The sequence below is a fragment of the Actinia tenebrosa genome, unplaced genomic scaffold (genome assembly GCF_029948245.1).
Source record: "Actinia tenebrosa isolate PJP-AT-01 unplaced genomic scaffold, QUT_ActTen_1.0 PGA_scaffold2__45_contigs__length_23673736, whole genome shotgun sequence".
NCBI lineage: Eukaryota > Metazoa > Cnidaria > Anthozoa > Actiniaria > Actiniidae > Actinia > Actinia tenebrosa.
Genome location: NW_028292579.1, coordinates 13,478,043 through 13,502,033, shown reverse-complemented (window position 1 = coordinate 13,502,033; position 23,991 = coordinate 13,478,043). Strand labels below are relative to the sequence as shown.

Below are 23,991 nucleotides of genomic sequence, written 5' to 3'. Positions count from 1 at the left end.
ATAAAATAAAGAAAACCTGATGTTACGCCCATAAATCAAAATTTTAAGAAAACAAACAGCATTAACACGCCTTTACACTCGTAAGAGAGGTTAGTCAGTCCAGAACAATAGTTATTTATATTGGTCGCCATATTTCGATTTGGTGCAAAGAAAGAAAAAAAAGGAAGGAAAAAAAGAAAAAAAGAAAAAAAAAGGGGGGGGGGGGGGGGGAAAACCTTTTCCCGGTCTCAGTCTAGTATAGTTTCCTTTGGAGTCGGTCACAGCACCGAGTTATGGCATAATTGGGATTCCTGTGGTACACACCATGTTGAGGTCCAATGTCAGGCATTCACGTGTGATTTAGCGCGAAGAAGTGGGAACAGACAGATGAGGTGAAATGTTCTGCAAAATACTCGTTTCTTGCTAACTATAAACCATGGATAAAACACTAGAGGAGTGTTATATAACCCTTGGGTTAAGTAGCCATGCAACAAAAGGTAATTTAATGTGATTTTGCCATATCCTTACGTGCGCGTGTTTTAAAAATCGTCCGTTATTCAACTTTCCGGCTTTTAAGGTGACAGATACAAAAATTCATCTTTTACTTTGAGTTTTCTTATGATTTTTCCTCAAAACGTCACACGATTTTGTATCAAATTTCCAAAGTATAATTTTGATAACACTATCATGTGTTTTAACGCGATTTAAAATGCTCTGAATCATATATGTAATAGTTGTAAAAACTGTTCGTTAAAAGTTTGTTTACTGCGCTCAATATACTACACTAGGACATAGGGAGTCTGCTTGGTTGATTTACTATATTATCTATTAAATAAGCATCTAACTTTAATACTAAAATGATGAGTCATAGGTTGAAATAATACTTCTTAACGAATAAGAGTGAATTTTGTTTCTGATTTACATCAACGAAAGGAGGGGTGATTCATTTTTGCAGATGGTTGTCCAACGCGAGCTGGACAGCCTTGCTTGCCTGGCAACGACAAGGATTTGGGAAACAAACTTTTATTCATCAAAATATTATGTACTTTTTGCATGTAGAAAGAATAAAAAACAATACGATATTTTTTAAAGAGGGATGCGCAATACCCGATAGTTTTTGTTACAGTTTTCTAACCTACGGCCCTCATTAAACATGTACGTAGAAGGTGGTTTACCCTCCCTTCTTGTAAAAAGGCCCTAATCCATCAGCCATACGTGGGGATTACCTTATCAGAAACCCTAAAATTGAAGAACTTTTTAAAAACAAGGCAAACCAAGCCTTTAGGCTTTGTTAAAAGAAAACTTCTTCATTGCTTGGAGCAAGTCAAGGCCCAAGCTTATATCTGTTTAATAAGACTGGACAACTCTTGAGTATGCAGAGTGTGCTTCTTCAACTGGATTTTGGGAGTTTCAAGAGACTGGTCAAAGATTAGGCAGCTTGCTTTGCAACCAAACTTGGATACAGGAGCCGAATTGCTTGATTTACATTTTTATACAAGTCATCATCAAGCTGTAACTAATATTCTAATATGTGATTTAAAGAGGACTTACAAATGCAGGCATTGTATATGTGATGAACTAAAATATAAGCATTTGGCACTGAGGATTATCACAAACTGGAATGAAATACTAGAGACACTTATCTGTTAAATCCTATTTATTTATTTGTTTGTTTGATTACCAGTATTATAGTTATCATTGTTTGATTTGCAGAGGAAGTCAGAAAGGCATACAAAAAGCTAGCACTAAAATGCCATCCAGACAAGGTTAGTTTGTGATAAACTTGAGTCTTTCTCCTTTACTGCAGTTTTCAATGTTCTGCAAACTCGGTAGTTGCAAACTGAATGCTGAAATTTGGTTATTCATCCATCAATCAAAAAATAATCAGTCAGTACCTTTTGTTTCTGACTTGAAGCAGTAAAAAACCAATTTCACAATCAGCTGTTGGAAAGTCTTAATTTGCAGAATATCAAAAACCACAGTAAATTGTGCAAAAAATTGTGCTTAGAAAGTTTGGTTTTTCCACTTGCAAATGCTTGACATTCCATTGTTTTTAATCCATCCTGTTTATTGGTTTTGTCTGTTTATCAAGTTGTTGTGTCAAATTGTATCCTTAACAGCACCAAAATTCACCAGAAGCTAATAGAAAATTCCAAGAACTTGGCTATGCATACAAACGAATTGCACAAGGTAAATAATGCTAATATCTTTGGTTATCTTTTTAATCTGGGCAGTTTCAGAAAATATCCATACTCCTACCACGGGGGCAACTTGGTAATCCAAAGGAGAGTGGGGTTTTAGATCCATAATTCTGAAGGAGAGGGGGGCATTCTTGGTTTGGGATTGCAAAAGAGGGGGGGGGGGGGGGGGGGAGGAAGGAGGGAGAAATTGTTTTTGAAATATTAAGTGTGGAAATAGTCGATAAACCAGCAGATCTTCGTAGTTTCCATCATGTCATAGTCTTTCAATCACATCGTAGTTTCACATCATATTAAAAAAAAATGACTTAAAAAATCTAAGAATCCATCTATTGCTATAAGGTTCAAGAACCATTCCAAAAAAAAAAAAAAGGTGAAACAACCTAAATCACTGAAAGACCTTTTAAGCCCACATTGGAACACCCTAGGCTAAAAACCTTAGGCTTTGTTAAAAGAAAACTTCTTCATTGCCCGGAGCAATACGAATTCTTCTATGAAGAAAACTTCTTCATTGAAACATGGAACCACATTTTTGTAAAATGATTGGAAAGACAGATAAAGCCTGCATTATGGTAGCCTCCTGGGCAGTTGTCTTAGTGTCTGTCACAGGGGAGGGCAAAATTCACAGACACCAAGAACAGCTACATTTGTAGCTGCCATTAAAGACCCATTGCCACTTACCGTGATGCACCGTGGTCACAGATGAATTTCGTGGTCCATGAAATTCAAAGATTCATATGTTGAAAAATAACTTCATATTAAATCCTTTTCCGACCTTCTTTTAAGAGTTTATTCAAAAGGTTAGGGAGGGGAAAGAAGGGAACGCCTGCCAGCATCCCTTGTTATTTTGAAGAACTCGTTTGTGGGCAAACGAAGGCTTCTGATTGGCTCAGCTTAAATATCTTTGATGGACAGCAATCAATCATATATGAGTTTAGATTTAGATTTATTTGAATTCAATGGCGGTTTTTGTTTCGAGGTATTCTCGACTTTCACATCCCTATAATACCTTGCGTTTTTGGGGGTAACCAATCAAAAAACTGTCCCAAATTGAAAGGTTTTTTAATCAAATTTATACTATACTTGCTTTTATCTGGACAATACTGATTATCAGTTTATTCCAAGTTATTTTTGAGTGTACAGATCATAAAGAGTTTTGGTCTTACAGAAAATGTATTGATTTTTTCTGGTTTTTACTTCTTCATTTTGTTTTTAGGTACCAAACAAGGTATTTTAAACATTGTCTGATCAGCCTTTAGCAAAATAAGTGGGTTTTTACCCTCTGGTTACCCCCCAAAGACGCAAAGGATTATGGGGATGTGAAAGTCGAGAATTCGAATCATCTTGTATTCCAGGGTGTTGAAGAATAAGCCTTTTCATAGTTTAAGAATCGATTCCACTGCGCATGCAATTTTATCCCGAATTTCTCACTTTCTTTTGTTTAATTAAGAACAAAAGAAGGTAATAATTTAGACAAAAGGTGAGAAATTCGGGATAAAATCGCATGCGCAGTGGAATCGATTCTTAAACTATGAAAAGGCTTATACCTTTGGACGCCGCATTCCAATTCGTGTAGGCAATGTGCTTTAAGAGAGTTTTACTTTCTTCATCTCGAGGAATTCTAATGACAATATTGCCATTATTATTGTTTCGCACAACAACTTTTACTTGAAAATTTGACAGTCCGTTTGGCAAAAAAATATTTGCAACGTTATCCTTTTCCTCGACGGTATATTGGTAGCTGAGCGATTTCTTTGCGCGCAATGACTTTAAACACCTTACCTTTTTTGTCTTCAATCTTTTATACCTCAAGGGACTTGATTTATTTTATGTATCCAGTAATCTTTTGCTTTCTTCCTTAGTCTTGGATGGGGTAGAAGTTTGAACAACTTTACTTTTGACAATGTCATACAATTGGCCTAACTTTCTTATTTTCTTATATTCATCTCAAATATCGGCAAGGACAATCCACAGAGAATCTTTTCTTCTAGAAGGCTTGAACAAATTTTCAAATGACAGATATCCCTGTTTTCCTGGGTTACTTGGAACTCAGAAATTTAATTCAAAACAGCAATTACAAAATCGATAATTTTCATTCACGCTAGCTAGCGGTCTTAGAATATATAGCGATAAGATTTTTGAATGTTTTGACCTTTGATTGTTTATATCAGAGAGTGGTCTTATTTCACTTCCGTTAAATTAATCTTCAATCGTGATTGGTACCCTTTTGAGAGCTAGAGTTTCGATCACGCATATCTAATGGGCCCCTTCCTGCCCCCTCCCCCTTCGCTTCTTTTTTGCTCTACACTGTCAAAGTTCGACCTGAAATACCATGAGGCAGTGTGTGGTACGCAGGGGATTATGGGGAGGGGAACACCGGTCTTTTCGAACTAAAGTCTTTTCAATCTGGTCTTTTCGAACTGGTAAGGTCCAGGTCTTTTCGAACCACCTATATACACTTTCGATCCACATACATACACATTCGATCCAATATAGTTGTGAAATATTTTATAGATGTTTAGTGTTTTCTTTCAGAAATATTACAGAAATATCACAGAAGAAGTGAATTAATCCAACTTCAGGAGTGAACCAAGTATCGTGTGTGATTGTGTGTGATATGTGTTAGTATCGCTTACAAGTCAATAAGTTATATATAGCCCCCATAGTCACTTCCAATGTAAAGTCTTTAGCTAAGAAAAGATGTTTTCTCCTTCATTTACGTGAATGTCCTATTGAATAAAGTGAAGGAATATTATGAAGAAGTCCAAAACTTTAGAAGCGAATGATTACTGTTGTGTGACAAGCGTGTATGACAATTAGCATGTGTGTTGTTACTGACTCGTCAATGAAACCGGTAAATCTTCTATTTGGTAACGAGTTATTTATTGATTTTTGGAATCTTCTTCAAAAACTTTTTTATATTCAAGATGCTTTAAAATACCTTTCAAACAAATAAAGTAGGGGAGCGAACATCGTGAATGAGTTAAAAAAAGTCTGTAAAAGATGCAAACGAATAGATGTTGTGTGACGTGTTACATGTGAAACTTGTCAATGAAACCGGCAAACTATCTGATTTATGTAAGAAATATTTGCTTGTTTGCCCAAATCTTTCTGCAAAAACTTTTTTTTATTATCCAAGAAGTATTAAAATATCTGTCAAACGAATAAAAACAGAGAAACATCACAAAAGAATAAAGAAAAAAACAGATAATTCATGAATTAAAGGAGCGATACATAGCACAACACATTTTATACATTACATTAGAAAAAGCAGTTCATGATAATTAAGTGCTACTACGACGAAAATCGCTCAAACTTGGATTCAGTTGAAACTTCCTAAGAATACTCTTTAAAGGTCCAATAATCACTGTATGAAGTGTTTTCTCGATATTCAGGACGAAAGCATGATATTTTTAAGATTATTTTTTGGAGTCTGTGATGTCATTTTTGTTTGTTGTTCGGTTGCGAAAGACGCTAAGAAGTGGAGTTTCTTTCAACTGAACCGTTTGTATAAGTTTTTACTAATCAATAAATAGTTTCAGAAGTCAACAGTTTTCATTTTGATTTAGATGTTGATTAACTTTAGAAAAAAACTTTAATATTCAAGCTAGTATGTGAAACACATAAATAAGCTTAATCAATCAGAACTGAATGGCATTTTGAATTCATTATTTCAATCCAAAACGATTTGATCGATTACAAAAACAGTTAGCATTTCATACGCTAAACTTAGCCACTGATATTTCCACTTTATGTTTATACACATCAGTTATTACAGATACGATAAACAAGAATTTAAAACAATTTTCTACTATTCAAGACAGGTTAAAGGCGTTTGTTTGAAAAAGTCCGTAACACCGATGTGTCATGCCCAGCCAAATTCATAGTACAACACGCGCATATAGTTTTGATTTCTTTTTTGATCATAATCTTTTATTCGGTGCTCAAGACAACTTTTTAAACTATACTCTTTTAAATTAACTATGTACACAGCATATAGGACGTGTTATATGCTTTAGTTATATGTTAGGTGGATCGAAAGTGTATATTTTTAGGTGGTTTGAAAAGACCTGGATCGAAAAGACTATTGTTCGAAAAGACCGGTTACCAGGAAACCCATAACTACATAACAGATAAGAACAATTTTCCCAAAAATATTTTCAAAATGTTAAGGCCTTTAGTGAAGTTAAGTTTGTAATTTATGTGCAGTAATATGTGCTTTTCGGCATCAATTTTTAAATTTTTCTGGCATGAAAATAGTGGTCATTTATTTGTCTAATTGAAAGCAATAATAAGATAATATAATGATATTCAATTCTGGAGATGGGAGGGGGTAACACGTATGGTATTTCTTGGGCCAGGCGTGATTGACCTTGAAAGATTTCAGAATTTCCGAAGGCCATTGGGGGGGGGGGTGGGGGGGGGGGGGGAGTTAAGAAAATATATGCAGCTTATGGTAGAGGTGTGGATATTTTCTGGAACTTGCCCATTAAATGGAGGTCATATGTTGAGAGGTGTGGATATTTTCTGGAACTACCCATAATGGAGGTCATATGTTGAGTTAACGTAATTGTATTTAAGGTGGCTCCATGGGGTTTTATCCATGCGCTACCATGCAAATCTACTCTACTCAAGTTGTCCTCTTCTCTTTTATCACATTCATGTGAATTCCACTGTGTACTGTACAAGCTGGTTAGTGCTTAATATTGCTTTCCGAAAATGTTTCCGAACTATGCAAATTAATTCAACCAAGGATCAAATAAGAACAATATTAGGGTATGGCAAGACTTTGTCACACAGTACCTGGTTCTCTGCTTTGCTAGTGTGGACATGCCACAAATTAAGCAACTTGAATCATGCGGCACTTAATTTACATACTTCAAAAACATAACACAATAGTCCAAATATACAGCTCATAGCCAAGTTAAGTCGATCTAATATTTTGAAATATCGAATGGTACGATTTCTATACAATTTTTACCCAATATTCCAAAGTGATTTACCAACAGAGATAAAATTAGGAACTCAAAACTGAGGAAATGAACTACTTTTCCACAAAGTTTTTAACATGTTTTGTTTATGCAATAAACTTCAAAACTTCAATATGAAATTTTTCAAAAATGCTCTCACAGATTTTCTTCAAATTTTATGGACCTTGAGCAAACTAACTTATCCTCCAATATCTCAAAAGCAATTTATAAACCTAGGTCAAAAAATGGAGAAAATAGGCAATGAAGTAAACACACCAACACTTAACAGCGATCTTAATTATATTAATTCTGATTTCACCAAAAACATGCTCATTCAAAAATTTCATCTTTCCTTTGAAACCTCTAAAAAAAATCTTTTTTGTATTGGATTGTTTGCTTCCTTGTATTTGCAATTTGAAGTTGATGTGCCCCCTTGCATGGGCTAGCGCTTGGATAAAACCCCATTGAGCCACCTTAATTCGGGTTATAAATTTTCAAAATTGATTTCAGTCATAACACAAATTTTCAAAATTATATTGGTATTTGCAGGCTGATCTCCTAACAGTCAATTTCTTAGTTCTGCTCTAATCTTTTTAATGTGGATCACGGAGCATATTTAACATGCTAAATCTGTATTACAATGAAATTATCTCATGATGCACTGTGCCAACTGCAAGCTAGAATATTTTTAATGGTTGTATTCCAAGGCCTGCTGTGAGCTGGATATGGTGTAAAAGTTGATTTTGCAATAATGGACTGCCCACTAGACTCATGACATTCAGTATGTGACACTGTTATAACAGCCCCTCTTTCCTCTCCGGACCAAGTCAAGTTGGGTTATCTCCATGATACTTTTAATTCAAACTTTATTAAAACTGTTGGGTGAAAAGCCAGTTGTGTCAAATATAAACATTGCCCTAGATTGGCTGACAGTGACAAGCATTTGTCAAGTGTGAAAAAGGGGCTATAATCCATTTATCTGTGTTGTTCACGAGTATTTCGTCTTCCTTCCCACTCTCTGTGTGTCCAAGTCAGGGAAAGGAGGGACTATTAACAGTCTAAAGGGACAAGGTATGCTATACTCTTAGGGAAATGCATCATCTAAATTGTGTACATTTGTGTTTCTTACAGATGAAGAACTTGAAGAAATAAATGAAGACTGTTCAGAATTTGATTATTGGATGGAGGTATACTCTTTTAACAGTAAACCATGCTTTAGATTTAGAATTTCTTGGACTTAACTTAGTCAATTAGTTAAATAGTAACAGTACTAGAGAATTTCTAGGTTTTATTAGTGAGATTCCCTTATAATGAATATAACCATTGAATAATATTTTTTAGATAATGTTTTAAGACAGGAAAACGGTTTCCATGATATTTTCTTGCACAGGGTAATTAAACGGGTGTCGGACAAACACAATTTAGCCATTGTTATGTGGTGACTTCCGGTGCTTGTATCAGGTAATGGGTCTGGTTTGTGTGGTACCATAACAAACGCGCGCTTTCGTTTTGTCGAGCCATTTTATTTGAAACTGAGCAGAGTTATCGGACGCTTCCTGCATACAAGCACCGGAAATCACCACATAACAATGGCTAAATCATAAGCCATATCGCCAGGCAAAGAAGAAAATATATAAACATCTTTACTAGTATATAGAACATGATATAATGAACATGTATTTTAGAGATGTATACTTACGACTATTTTCATTGTAACGCGCTGAACGAGACAACAGTGGCGAAAGTGTTCAATCACACAAATAGTTCGGTACCTTTATATACTTTTATATTTTTATTATATAATTTGCAATATAATAGGTTTGTAAGGGAAAAAAATACAATACAAATTGATACAAATTCAAAACGATAATTATTATCAAATATATCTAGTCTGCGGTCTGCAGTCTGCGGTCTGCGTTTGTCCGACACCGGTAATTAAACAAATTGACATCAGTCTTTTATGTGTCTTAATCCTCATATTGATGATCAATTGCCCTATTTCACTATGACGTCACATGAAAACAATCTATTGTTTAATTGTGAAGGGGGTCAAATCAACGCAAATTCACCGAAAATTGTTCTAAAACCTGTATCGATCCCCGATGAGAAGTAGAATAGCCAGCAAATGCTCAGAATATTTTTTTAGTACATTATAACACATATAAATCTGAAAACCAGGCCATTTTAGATTAAACTGTTTCCCTAGGAGCAAATTTTGTTGAATTTTATATTGGATTTGACGATTCTATCCCCCACATAAACAAGCAGTGACGTCATAGTGAAATAGGGCAATTGTGTCATCACTTTGTCAAAGAACATGCATGTAGTGTCGATGTATGAGATGTAGCCAAGTGGATTCGCATACTATCTTGACAATGTGATGATGTAATTTGGTATCCTCTATATCCCTTATCCCTAATACCCCCAACCCCCCTTCCACTGGGCATATTGTTCAATAGGACTAAGAGATGTCATAATTAATCAGATAATATTTGTCTTATTTTGAAGGTGTTTTTTTATTGTTTGTTAAAAGAACATGTCCAAGGTAAGTAACTCTATTTAATATCATCGAAGTGTGGAGTTCATTAAAATACATCTTTTTTATCAACACTTAATTATTTTTTGTACATACAGATGCTAACAGCTGTTGTGTTATTTTATAGTTCACAGAAACACTAGAGAACACTGCTGGTATGGCATACAAGGATCATATAATAGTATAGCAGGTTTTTAAAGTGAAAGAAAAACTCACAGCTCCAACCCAATCCCCCAACCCCACCCACCCCCCCCCCCCCCCCCCACAGTAGTAGCAGCACAAATGTTAGTGAAAAATGTATTGATTGACCACTGCTACAGGCTATGTAATTAACCATGAAGCCATGTCAATGACCTTATTAGTGACATGTTGTTGAATATGTATTTCAGCCCTAATTGTGCACAGCAGGATTGTGATGAAGATGAAGAATTTCTTGACGGTCTTTACAAGGTAATAAAAGTTACTAGTTAAGTTACTACTTAGTAGTTAAATTTGGCAATATTAATATATATTACTTGACCAGGGGTCTTCTTGTCAGATACAATGCTTATTATGCAGGGTCCTGGTCGTACCAAGGTTGGATAGCGAGATGAGATGAATATAGATTGTTATTTCCTGGATAGGTTGATGCTGTTATCCAATAAATTTATCCACTGGATAAGTCATTTATCTGATCTGTCAAATAGAGCTTAATCCAGCCTTTGTACCACAAGGGAAGAAGAACAACAAATTTGTTCTTTCAGCTTACTAGTAACAGGGGAGTTTTATTCAAAGCAGTAAAAATGAGTGTCAAGACTAATCAAAACAGTTTTCAATTGATGAAGATTGCACTACTAGCGACTTTCCAGGAATTACGGTCTTTTCGCTACCTTGCACTTTCGCTACTAATAGAAGTCGATTCGCTACTTAATAGAAGTCGATTCGCTACCTCGAGGTAACACAATCGCTACTTTATCTCAAGATGCCTGTAAACCTTCTCTATGACATTTAGGATCATTTATATTATCAGCAATTTTAAGTAATTTGTTATTATTTGAATGTATTTTTAAAGAAAGAAATTTCAAAGCGTATTTGGCGTAATGGAGAAGTCGGCCGAATATCCGTCTTGTAATCTGTTATATCAAACAGGTTTCTTGCTTTCGCTCTTTTCTTAGGAAATTTTTTGAAGGATATTTATGTCAAGGAAGAGTTTCAGTTACGAAACAAGCAATCTAGTGGAGTTATTTTAGCTTTGTTGTAAAGTAGCGAACGGACTTACTACGGCGTTGTGTTACAACAAACAAATCGAAAGCTATGAGAAACGAAGGCTTATTTTTATCCCCAATTTTGCTCGATGACTAAAAGTATGACTTTAAAATAAAAGACTTTACGTCAAGGAAGAATTTTAGCTACGAAGCAAGCAATCTAGTGGAGTTTTTTTATAGTTAGTAGCGAATCGACTTCTATTAAGTAGCGAATCGACCTTTTAGGTAAGTAGCGAAAGTGCAAGGTAGCGAAAAGACCGATACCCTTTCCAGACTAACTTTGCATTATTAATTGGGATGCACTTTACATCCTAACACATCTTGGATAATCTCAGTTTATGAAGTCATTTCCCCCATTGTTTGGGCTTGATTATACAAATGAGACACATATTAGACCAAGTTAGGCATTTGGTAATAGCAGTAGCGTAGCGAGGGGAGGGCATGGGGGGGCATGTGCCCCCCCCCAAAATTTTTGGGAAAAACATTTTTGAAAAAAGAATAACAACAAAAAAAACATATTAAACCGAAACGAAAGAGGAAAATAAATTATTACAACCTACAAAAGTGCGAATTTATACGAAGTTATCCGGACGGGCTACCTGTGCACTGCGAACCCCGTCAGAGCCTGGAATCTGCACCTGGGAATTTGGAATTTTTTCTTATTTTGGATCAGTGCCCCCCCCCCCCCCCCCCCCCAGCTCCTAGGTCCTCGCTATGCCCCTGGGTAATAGGCATCACAATTGCTTCCTTTCTAGAAACACAAGAGGAAACAAAGGGAAACGACTTTCACAGATGAAGAGGTAAAGCCCTTTTTTATAAGAAGGCTCAAAATGGTTTCTTGAGCATTTTCACTCTCTTCACTGCTAGTGATGTCAAATTCCAAATAGAATTGAACAAAATGTTAGACTTTTTGTACTCAGAGCTAGTACAAACAATTAAGATATTAGAACTTGATGAAGGTGGGAAAAATTATTTTATATAATAAGTTTAATTATCTAGAAAATAATTAATGACATTTCTGATTTTTGATTTCAAAAGTTTTTCTATTTCAAAGTTAACATCTTACACTGGTTTTAGGTCAGGCCAACTTGCTCAAAATGGTTAAGCTTTAATTTTTCAATTAATGGGCATTTTTATTGGTGGTTTTGGAAATCATAGTGAGGAGTCAATAACGAATATTCACATTGCTATTTTTAATGTTCTAATCAGTGGCCGGGTAGATAATTTTTATTATTTTCATCTCCATCATTACAGATGAAGCACTTTGTCAAGTTCAACTCTTTAAAGGAGCAGCGTGAATTCAACAAGAAAACATTTTGTGATGTAAGCTGTTTTTTGTGTGTGCTATGAATGTATGTTATATTTGAATACCTATTAAGTATACCTATATTTAGATATTTTTTTCAATTCTTTAAGTCAAAAAAATCATCCAAACCAAAGAATGACCCTAAAGTACAGAAGGTAACTTGTCAATGAGAGATTTAATGCTCAATTAATTGAATCATGATAAAACTAAGGAACCACTGGTCATCACACATGAGTGCATGATACATGTAATTACATATTATGAACAGCAACAAAATATCATTTAAATGTAGAACAAGGAATTTTTTTTCCAGGTAAAGATGAAAACTAACAAGCAGCTAAAAGCAGAGCAATGGAAAAAAGAAAAGGTAGACCTTACTTTTAAAAGAATGTGAAGTAATAAGTGTTTTGAAGTATGTCTTGTAAAATAGTAAAATTAGTAGTAGGTGTTTCCATGTCCTCTTGACACCGTTGTCGAGTTTGGTTATTGTAATCAATGCACACCGTGTCGGTAGGGCGTTGGTAAGTGGTTGATAACTTAATGGCAAGGTGTCGGCAAGTGGTATTGTGAGGATTGATGACAGTAGCCGTCAAATTGAAAGCCAAAAAATTGACAAATTGACAAAGACAGGAATTCCAAATGGTCACTACAGACTCTAATCATTCCCTAGAGTGTTGTGGCAGTTAGAGTGTACTGTTTAGATGTTGAGAGACTGGTGGCTTTTGTAAACAATGAATCCAAGGAAATAAATTAATATGGTTTTCCAGCTGACAAATAGTTGCATGTTAATACAAGTCATTATGCCATGTTATGTTACACCTAATCTTAAACTTGTCATAGAATGACAAGCTTTTGTCGGAATTTAGAAGAAAAGCCCATTTTAGACTTGATGTGGTTCCACAGGAAGCCCACCAAGTAATTAAACAGAAATCCACCATTTTATTGTAATTCAACCTTATATTTGGTAAACACTTTGGGAATTGGTAGCAATCAAGACATTTTAATTGGGTCTTTGTTTTGAATAACCCCTCCTCCTCCAAAGAAGCAAATCAAAATGAATAAAATAGGAATTAACTCATACAAAATGAAAACAGTGGTATTAGGTTGAATAATAATATTGGTAGATAATTGCTTTATTAATTGTTGATCTGCAGGTTTTTTTTTTGTTATAATGGTCTTCTGTCGTCTGTAGCATAGCATTGATTGAGATGGTAATGAATAGATGTGGCAGGTTACTCAGGGGGTGTTCTTTGATATTATTATCAGGAAATATCTACGATTGCAGAAGAAATTGAAATCAAGAAAAAACAGGAGGAGCAGAAAATTGAGGTTTGTGTGGATACAAAATGTTTGGGATGGTTTCTTCAAACAAGATATTATCCAAATAGTTTTTAATAAGTAAGTGGGAAAAAAATTAGTTAAATTTTCATTGGGTTAATTGAAGCATGCCAAGGAATGCAAAGAAATGAAGAAAGAGAAAGAGAAATTAGAATGGTAAGGATGTACTTGAAATACTTGAGTTTGTCTGAATGATTAATAGCTTTAAGTTATAATAATTTAAGATTACAGCACTTTCTACATCATGGTAAAGAATTTTACCTTCTTTTTTTGTAGTCCTGAGAATGGAATAGAGAATGAAGAACAAGTGAATGGAAACAGAAAGCAAACAAAAGAAAAACCTAAGAAAAAACATAAAAAGGTACCTCATAAATATACACTGTTTCTATATGACGTCAACATAACAGATAAAAAGAGGAGGAAAAGACCATGATTCCTGCATCAAAAGATATACTGTAGCCTCCCCTTCTGGCATTTTTCTGCTTTTGGTTACCTATTTTGAGTTTGCTTAACTTAATGGGCAATCAAGATGGCTGTAAAATACTCTTTTCAAGGAGGAACTCTATTAAGTAAAGACTATTCTGTAGTTACGTTATTGTGTTTCCAACTTTGAGAATGAAGCCTTCCCACCGAACTGGAGCCTGGTTATGTTAGCGTGCTCTGTATAAAGTCTAGAACCACTGAAATTTAAAATACTGTTTGATGTACTTCAGGAACGAGTAAAAACTGAAGATAATAATACCCAGAAATTTGAAAGACAACAACCCAAAACCTGTAAATCTACAACCCCAGCAGCTGCAAAGCCAGCAGCTACAAAGCCAGCGAAAAGCAGTAGTGGTATAAAAAGAAATGGTATACCAAGTAAACTGATAGCTCCTGTATTTAGACCTTCAAAACCAGTTCAACAGGTTTGTAGAATCTGTATTAGATTAGAAAAGCATAATATTTAACATTAAAAAGGTAAAGATATGACATCTAATGTTGTTTACCACTCCTTGGTGGATGGCTTAATGACTAACTAATGATCGTTTTATTGGAGGGAGGAAATATTGGAGAACCCAGAGAAAATCCCTTGAAGCACAGAGGAGAACCAACAAACAAATCAATTTGCATACAACACTGAGCCCACCAGGGCTTAATGAACCTAGGTCGCATTGGTGAGAGGTAGTGCATTAGCATCACATGCCACCGCTTCCCATATAACACATGGTAGATTGACCTGTCCATAAGGTACATGTATGAGATTTAATATTGATTAATTTGGTTATTTTTCTTTTAATAGCCAGCCAAACGTCCAACACCCATTACATCAACACAGTCACCAAATATCTGGATGAAGAGATTAGAAACACAGAATGAAATCCGAGAAATACAACCAACTAATGAAGAAGAAGAGTTAAGACAATTAGAAATTGCCTTAGAAATGAGTAAGAAACAAGTGGAGATTGAAAAACAACAAAAGTAAGTATCTTACTTTGCACTATATCAATCAGGTTTTTCTAAATCCTTTTATTGGTTTTCATCAAATGTTGCACAGAATATTCAGTGATTGTTTCCCCCCCTGGTTTTCAGACAAATAGCTGCCCTACAGGAAGAGATACGCTTGATGACATTAGAACAAGAAAAACTCCAAGAACAAAGCCCTGAAAAACGACTTTCAGATACCTGTGAAGCAGACTCCTTTCTTGACAGTGAAGTAAAATCTGACATGCTAACCGATGCTGAAAATCATAATGAAAGACTTGGTGATAATGATATTTTAAAATTAAATGAGGTTTCAGCTGACTCACAAGTAGCAAAGACAAATGAACAGGACAAGAAACAGTTGAATATCAGTTGTGATTCAGGTGCTATGGACGATATTAATCGAAATGAGTGTGATTGTACCTGTACTCATGAAGTGGATAGTACTCTCGATGCAAATTATGCACCTGTATTACATGAACCACAAGAGCAGTTCTTTAGACCCTGGAAAAATTCAAAACATCAAACCCAAGCATGTGCCTCAAGGGAAAAGAGTAATGTCGAAAAAAATAAGCCATGTCCTTATGGAAGAAATTGCTGTTTGGGAAAGAAGTGCAAGTATTCTCATTTTCTAGCTAAAGGAGGAGGTGGAGTAAATCACAATCAAATTTTATGCAGTGAGGCTAAACAACATCAATCACATGGCGTAGTAGATACCAAGATCATTGATGGAATAGAACATAATAAAAGCTCTACTTCTAGTCAGGTTGCCATGGCAAATCAATGTGGAATTATGGAAAACCATTTACTGGTACATGAGGATTGGGATAAAGAGATTGAAAACAATAAAGTACTATCTACTGCTTCAAATTTGCTCCATGGTTTGTCAAGCTCTTCTTCAGTAACAGAATTAAGTGAACCATGGCAGAAAGGTCAGAATTCATGTTCTGTTGAATCAAAGGGTGGTAAAAAGGATTCTAATGGCTGTGAAGAAAAAGAATATGAGAAAAAACCAGTGATTTATTTGCAGTTTGATGTTACCAATGAGATTTGTGCTACAGAAGACTGGGACCATGAAGTTGAAGACAGTGATGTTTTAGATCCAACAGTAACTAGGAACTCCTTCTCACATTTAACTATATATCCAACATCAATGACAGAAGGGCCCTATGAAGAAGTCCAAGGGAACTCATTCTCACAAACTAAATATCCCACATCAATGACAGAAAGGCCCCATGAAGAAGTCCAAGAGTTTAAAGCCATAACGCCAGATAATAGTATGCCTATAGATAGCAAGACAAGTTATACTATCCAGCCCTCTGTCCCTCACATCATACATTGTGGAGAAGGCAGCTTAAATTGTCATGATGGTAAAGACAAAGAAATCAGTAAGTCAAGTGTATTAATTGGAGAAAATGCAGCATGTATGTCAAGCACGTGTCATGAAAAAACTGATACAAGCTGGGAGGAACAAAGCCATGCTTCTAATAATGGACTAATGAACAATGTCCACATTCATGAAAATTGCAGGGAATGGCAACATGAATGGGATGCAAGCTTTAAGGTAAAGCAATCAAGAAACATTACTCAACAGGCTGTTGTTGAAGATGCAAGAATAAAGCAAGTACATCATACCTTGCCTATAACTTGTCATCAAAGGACTGCACCTGGTATGTATCCAGTGATTACTGATTCTGACCATTCAAATCCTTGTACAAACTCGACTCAGGTACCACAGCATTGTCTACCTTTCCCCAGTGTTGGCATGCCTAGTGTGATTCCAGGCAGTACTGTCATGCATCAACCAGGGCTTTATAATATACCCCAAATGCCGTCTTTGTTTATTCCCCAACTGAATTGTCCATATGTGCAGTTGGGTGGGTCAGAAGTTCAATCCCAAGCAAATTTGCTACCCAAGACTGCCACAGGTTATTACCCTGGAGTGTCCAATCAAAGTGAGTCTTCCTCCGCCTCAGCAACATCTGAATCTGAAACTCTAAAAGCAACTTGTAATTCATATTCAAGTATTTCCTCAACAAAACAAGCTCCACACCTCACTATGCCAAATTTCCCTGTTTTGCAAAACATGTATTTTGGTTTCCAAGGAAACGCTCCAAATGTTTGCACAGGAATTTCATCCAACATGAATAGTGTTCCAAAAAATATACAGCAACGTTCATTGATGGCAGTACCATTTCCACTCATTCCTGGATTTCTACCTGCATTACCACATCAATCACTGTTAACAAATAATTTGATAAACATGTCAAGTACAGTTGGAAAGGAAAGTAATAACCTACAGACATTGAGCAAGCTTACATCAGGACCTGTCAATGACTACAGTTTGAATTACAAGTCTTCTCCATCATTGAATCCTTCAAAAGGAAGTAGAGATTGGTGCACAGTCAATGGGCCGAATCCAATTCAATCCAATCCATTAATAGCTCTGGAATCTAACTATCATGCCATACTAGAAATGCAAATGAATAGAGCACCACAGAATAAAGACATATCTTACGCTAAGGAACACCAAACAAGCACACTGCATGTTGCCGAGGAAACATCTCAAAGTACACCAGATGGTAGGTGGCAGCATGTTCAAATATTCTAGCTGTACAATCTGTACATGACTGGGCAAGGGATTAAACATGTTTTTAGCTCTTCTTAGCTTTTCTCCCTCTTTACTCATACACTAAGCATTTTTATGAAATATTTTAATTGTTAGGGGAAAAAATCAGTGACAATTATAGTGAATCAGAATATAGAAAGAAAAATGAAGACATGTTGAAGATGAATGATATTAGAAAACCCTCGTCAGGTAAGTTGCATAGGCATTGCTAAAAAAAGACCTGCGTGCTGTTAGCCAAATACTGCTTAGCCAAATAATTCTTGAAGAGGGACTAGCACGTAAACCATCCACTTTTAATTCAGCTGAAGTTGTTTTGGACTGATAATCACTGGTTAAAGTTTTTTCCTGATATTCAGATGGCAAGTATCGTATTTTTGCTAATTTTTATAGGAGTCTGTGACGTCATACACTCAACACTACAGCACTTAGCAGACAGGTATAAAAGTCAGATCGGATTGGTTCTCAGTCAGATCGGATTGGATCGGAATATTTGAATGCTACCGTCGCTTTCACCTAAGCGGAAACACTTCTAAAGAAAACCGCCACTAATTGGGGGCAGTAAGTTAACTTTTGGCGCCTCAAACGTTGACGTTTGGTGCCTCAAACTTTGACATTTGGCGCTTCAAACTCTTCGTATATTTCTCGATATCGTGGGGGTTAGACAGTCCTCCACGGTCAGCAAAATCAATAAATTGTTCTTTAATTTCCTGAACAGAAGTTAATCACTTGGTCTGAAGAATAGTTTCCAATAATACTTTATCGTCAAATGATAATTTACTTGGTAATGGATCTATATCGCCTGTTTCTCGATATTTTTAACCACTTTGAAACTGTGGGAGGCTGAACTCTCAATTGCATACTATGAACTTCTCGTTGGCAGAAATGATGCCTTTTCCACCGCTTCATACCTAAACCATCTAGGTAGTGCTGCATCTGAATGAAAATTGCGACCATAAATGTTTGTACGAATCATAATTACTCGGAATTTCGCGCAAACTTTTAACGTTTCACACTGGGACACTGGTAATGTTTACATGTGAAAACATCAAAGTTTGAGGAGCCAAACTTCAGAATCATATAGCAGGAAAAAAGGAAGTAAAAGGGGAAAAAAAGTCAAAAAAGAAAAGGTTTCCAAATTATATTTTTTTCTTCAAAGTATTGGGAAATATAGGCTTAAAGTAAAGGGAAAACTTGGTAAAGAAAAAATTTCCAAATTACATTACTTTGAAAAAAACATTAATTTGGAAACCTTTTCGATATCAATGGTTCACCGTTAAAAAGAGGGCACGAACGCGTCTTGATAAAGGTACGTAGGCTATCAAATCAAATACTCACAAATTCTGATCCGATCCAATCCGATCTCATCCGACTTGGAACCAATCCGATCCAACTTTTATACCCACCTGCACTTAGCCTTCGCGAGCTTTCACTTTCTTTAATTAAACACTGCTCCATATGTTTCTTTATATTTTGTAATCCAAATATCTGCACGTTTGATACTCTGCATAGAAGAAAAGGATACCATAAAATGATTCTAACCACAGTTTATGTACATTAAGTCCCTCAGCAGACCTTTGGGCTTAATAGAAATAAAGTAAAACATGAAAGTATTTACAAAGAAATGTATGGAGCAATGTCTAATGTTGAGTGTATGACGTCACAGACTCCTATAAAAATTTGTAGTTCCCTTCGGAACTAAAAGATTATTCCATTGAAGTTTCAGCCAAATTAAATTTCCGGAGTTTTATATGCTAGCTCCACTTTACAGTCAAACGACCTCAAGCGTGAACACGTAGAGGTCATTGCTGACTTTATTTTTTGGATTCTTGATTTCATTATTCGATTCAAACATTCATTATTGAAAACGAATCTTCAAAGCCTGGCATTTACGAAAGCCAAGCATATATGCAACTGAAATGCAAAAACAACTTTTTGTGCAAGGAATATGTAATATTAATGACTTACCTTCTGTTTGCGCTATAAACAAGAGCCAACAAGCCAAGTTAATCGAATTTTCAAATTATTATTTTTTGAATATTGAAGATTCGTTTTCATTAATGAATGTTCGAATGGAATAATGAAATCAAGAATCCAAAAATAAAGTCGCATTATTAATGACCTCTACGTGTTTACACTTGTTTACACAGTTTGACTGTAATGGCAGCTATATATATTATTAATAGTTATCATTCAATTCCTCATAGTTCCAAAAGCATTGAGTTATGCTGAAAGACATCACTAAGACTACAATGGCATTTAGTCTTACTATATGTTATGTCAAAACACCCTCAGGGGTTTACTTCCACAACACTAAAGAACTTCTCATCTGTCTAACTGAGCATCTTAGGGTTCAATGTGATTCTAGAAAAAAAGCCCACCATATTTTTAAGTTCCATGTTCTTTCACTAAAAAAAAGAGCTTTATTATTAACGTCTGTAAGTTTTTGCATCTTTTCATGTTGTAAAATTTACCCTTTTATCATTACTGTAACCTTATTCATAAGTTAGCCATTTACAGATAGCATTAAAAGTCTTTGGGATTTCAAAACATCGTTATTAAATCAACTTGTACATGCTTAACATTAAAGTTGCTTCTTGCAAATGATTTGCTCTTAAAGCTCATTAACTTTTAGTTGTAAAACACAGATGTATTTTTCAAATGAGAAAAGAGGCTATTGCTCTATGCCTTCACATTTGTAAAAATGTAACACCGATTTATCAGAGTTAATGTTCATAGAAACTACAAAGCTTTTTCAGTAAGATTTATTTCATATCATACAAATAATTCAAAGTATTCTCTTTCTAATTTGTTGGGAATGAGAAATTGAAAATATGTCATGACAAGTAGGACATGATAAAATGATGTAAATAAATCAAGTACCTACAGTCTGAGTGTGTTTATGGTCTTACCCCTATTTTGAGTGACATTAAAAATTAAACCCATTATTAACTAATTAAGAAAGAGGAGTGTGAATACATCTGCTTGATATAAGTGAAAAAAGTTTATTAATGATTTACTGTGATTTTCAAACTTGGATATATTTCAATGGCTTGTTGTAAAATTGGTTTCTGACTGCTGCAAGTCAAAAATACCAACTGATTATTTTTGATTGACGGCAGCAAAAAACCCAATTTCAGCATGCAGCTCGCAATTACCAAGTTTGAATAAATATTGAAAAGCACAGTAACCTTCATCTGGAACAGATTCAATGGAAATCAAATTGTGTCATGAAGAAGAACTAAGACAAATCTACATGTATATCATATATAGGTTTTTGTTTTGGACACATAATCCTTACAATATAACACTAAATGCTCTATAGATATCATTCATGATTTAATTCATTTAGACATTGTCATTTTGTTAATCTATATTAGCCATAACAAGGTTAAGGGAAAACCTGGTACTATCGTCGTGTACGGATTAACGAAGTACGTCATAGGTTTCCGAACACACGAGTGGGACTTAGAAATTTTGGTTCTCCTCACTTAGAAAAAAAATTAAGTGAAGACACCAAGAATCGAACTTGGTACCTTCGGCACCAAAGAACTACTACAATGCCAACCCCAACCCTAACCCTAAACCTAACCCCTAGACCACGAAGTGAATTCGGTTGGGTGGTCTCATTTTTTAGTCATATTTAAACGATGTATCATCAGCGCGTGCACATAAATATTTATTATAGTTTAATTTATGCTATCGTAGGGTACGATTACTAGCCGATTACTTGAAATTTGAATTTGAATAGAATTCCCCTGACAATTCCCGTACACGACGATACAACCGAAAACCTGGGTTGGGCACTGTAGTGCATTAAAGGGCTGTTTTAGGGAACATATTTCCATATTGGCCTCTATATATCATCCCCTAAAACAGCCCCAAAACGTACTGCAATGCCAAATAGACTATAAGGGAGAAGAATAAAAAAGAAGGCATGTTATTTTTTTTTTCAATTAACAATTGTCCTTATATTTGGTTATTTATTAAGTAGTGGTTTTACTTCAGTTGTGAGATAATAGATTAGAGTTATTTTACTTGGCCTGTGAAAAAGAGTAGAAGTAAATGCAAAACATAAAAGTAACATTTATTTCCATTGTTTTCCTGAGTACATTTGACTAAATATATACATTTCAACTTTTCTAATTTTTGAATCACAATATCAAATGGATATAATAAATTATTATAATCGTTAGTTTAAGATCGTTCAAGTTGTTGACCAAAAGTGAGGGAAAATAAACTGTTGACAATTTTCAAGTGATTGTAACTTGATGGTTTTATATCTACCTATATTAGAGGGCTTTTTTTACCCCCTGGAATCTCCACATCGACAGTATGCTTTTTAAAGCCAGCAGTCCCCAAGTCTCCTACGCAGCTGTACCCTGGGTTACACAGGCCTGCTAAGTCATGGCTGCTTACCCGAACACAACATTCCATTCCCTTAAATTACCCAATCACAGTTCTAGTCCCAAAATCTAGAACTATTTCATGCCATAATCATTACAAAATGGCAGGGAGAGTTTGAGAGAGTGTTAACCTGAGTATCAGGCTCTCTTGTCCACCACCAAGGCCTGATACTCGGGTTGAGAGAGTGTTTGAGAAAGCAAGTGAAAAATTCCAAATAACAGAATTAAACAATCATCAGAGGGTGGTTATCGGTGGTTATATGTTTCATAGTAAAAAAGAAAAGAAATGTGTTTATAAATCTGCTGACAGGCTTTGGAGAATCTCTCATATTTCAAGCTTTAACAGTTCGTAATTGATGACCTTGACCTTACAAGTGAGCAACATGATACTTGTTGTTGTGTTACCCCTGATCAATCTCATAACAAGCTACCTTTATTTTAACATCAATTATCTTTATGGAACAACATTTCTTTTAACTGAAGAGATGCCCCTCTAGAGCTGATTCACGAGTATATTTCAAGCCAAATCTCAAACATTAAGACCTGACTTTGTAGTAAGTTTGTTACAGAAATGAACAATTTGTCACTTTGTGATAAATAATTATTCAAATGCAGATGTGATAAGATTTGAAATATCTCAGAACTTTTGCCGAAAACAAAGATCTTGTTCTTCAGACAAGATTGAGAACAGAGATAACATTTATCCCCACTTTAAGTTATTTTTCGGGGAGTGTTGATTATTCTCCTGCTTTGTGAATGAAGGGGTAAATCAATGTCACAGTGTTCCCTAATTGGTTAACTGCAGACAAAGGTAATGGAAAGCTGTGCTTGGGTAAGCAGCCGCTACTAAGGAAATCAATACACTGAATACCATTTTTGTAGAGTGGGGGGGACATTGGGGACTCCCGACACCGAAAAAACCCCACAAAAACCTGAAAAAACACTGCATCACCACAACGAAAAACTAAAAAAAGCTTGATCATTCTGAAACCCTTTTGACAAGACACTGCAACATCAAATTTAAAGTAATTCTAATTGCTTTGTAGAACACTATAGGTTTTGAAACATGAACACCGCATTTTTGAAACACGAACAACGTATCCTGCGGAATGTTAACTTTTAATTAATGAAAATTGCCAAACATCTCAAAAGAAAACTAAACATCATTAAGGTAATGAAAAATATTTCCAATATTTATTTTGAGATTTAAAACTCAAAAAACCTAAGGTCCTGGAATAAAATTTCTTTTGAATATCATACTCTTATTTTTCATCCGATAGGTCTAAATAAATGTCAATGTACATTATTCCTGGCTTCTGATTGCAAGCCATATAGTTTTACATTTCTTATTTTAGTTTAAATTGTTTCATTACTGAAGGTCATCGTCGTCAAATAAGTCATCAAATGCTGCAAATGAAACAGGATTTTTATCAAGAATAGTTCATCTCGAAAGATACCCTTGAGTTTAGTCTTACCACTTACCGTTGAAAAAATCTCCATGTACAGCTCTCTCGTTTGCAGCTAACTCAATAAGCATAACACCACCACCTCCAGACTAATGGTAATTAGAATTGTAATTTATTTAAGAAATAAAGTTTAAAAAATGAAAAGTAAGCTCAGTCCTAGCAGATATGGACAACACCACATACCTCATCCATCTCCATCCATCCCGACTCGCCATCAGGAAACATCTCATCTTGAGCAACCACTGCCGATGCACCTGGCTTCATACTGCGCTGTTTTTAAAGAAAGGTTGAATAATAATAACGAAGTTTTGATGCAAAAAATACGACCTAAATTTGCAGTTGTTATGCACGAAAACTCCCAATAACAGCACTTCGTGGAAGAATAAAGTGCAGTCTTTTCTGATATGTTCAATAGTAAGAGACGGCAATGAAAAGTGACATGAAGTACTAACCTAAAC

At 35.3% G+C, this 23,991-nt stretch overlaps 2 protein-coding genes across 3 annotated transcripts; one reads left to right on the top strand and one right to left on the bottom strand.

Moving 5' to 3' along the window:
- The first annotated feature begins 327 nt into the window (after nucleotides 1-327).
- Nucleotides 328-20,203, top strand: LOC116302637 (uncharacterized). 2 transcript variants are annotated; one of them, XM_031711974.2, is made up of 19 exons: nucleotides 328-476; nucleotides 1,693-1,745; nucleotides 2,100-2,169; nucleotides 8,279-8,334; nucleotides 9,656-9,692; nucleotides 9,811-9,838; nucleotides 10,073-10,133; nucleotides 11,683-11,727; nucleotides 12,182-12,250; nucleotides 12,344-12,388; nucleotides 12,547-12,600; nucleotides 13,500-13,562; nucleotides 13,678-13,727; nucleotides 13,848-13,932; nucleotides 14,285-14,479; nucleotides 14,854-15,032; nucleotides 15,144-17,617; nucleotides 17,761-17,853; nucleotides 19,869-20,203. In XM_031711974.2, the coding sequence occupies exons 1-19, from the start codon at nucleotides 416-418 to the stop codon at nucleotides 19,904-19,906; spliced, it is 3,756 nt and encodes a 1,251-aa protein (XP_031567834.2). In that variant the 5' UTR covers nucleotides 328-415; the 3' UTR covers nucleotides 19,907-20,203. The 2 variants fall into 2 exon arrangements, with proteins under 2 accessions (XP_031567834.2, XP_031567835.2); XM_031711975.2 differs by lacking the exons at nucleotides 17,761-17,853; nucleotides 19,869-20,203 and having other exon boundaries at nucleotides 15,144-16,423; nucleotides 16,566-16,733.
- A 1,524-nt stretch (nucleotides 20,204-21,727) lies between these two features.
- LOC148909283 (COP9 signalosome complex subunit 9-like) lies at nucleotides 21,728-23,931 on the bottom strand. The gene is made up of 3 exons (XM_089034590.1): nucleotides 23,717-23,931; nucleotides 23,550-23,622; nucleotides 21,728-23,474 (listed from the first exon to the last, which is right to left on the bottom strand). The coding sequence occupies exons 1-3, from the start codon at nucleotides 23,795-23,797 to the stop codon at nucleotides 23,437-23,439; spliced, it is 192 nt and encodes a 63-aa protein (XP_088890716.1). The 5' UTR covers nucleotides 23,798-23,931; the 3' UTR covers nucleotides 21,728-23,436.
- Between the last annotated feature and the right edge of the window lie 60 nt (nucleotides 23,932-23,991).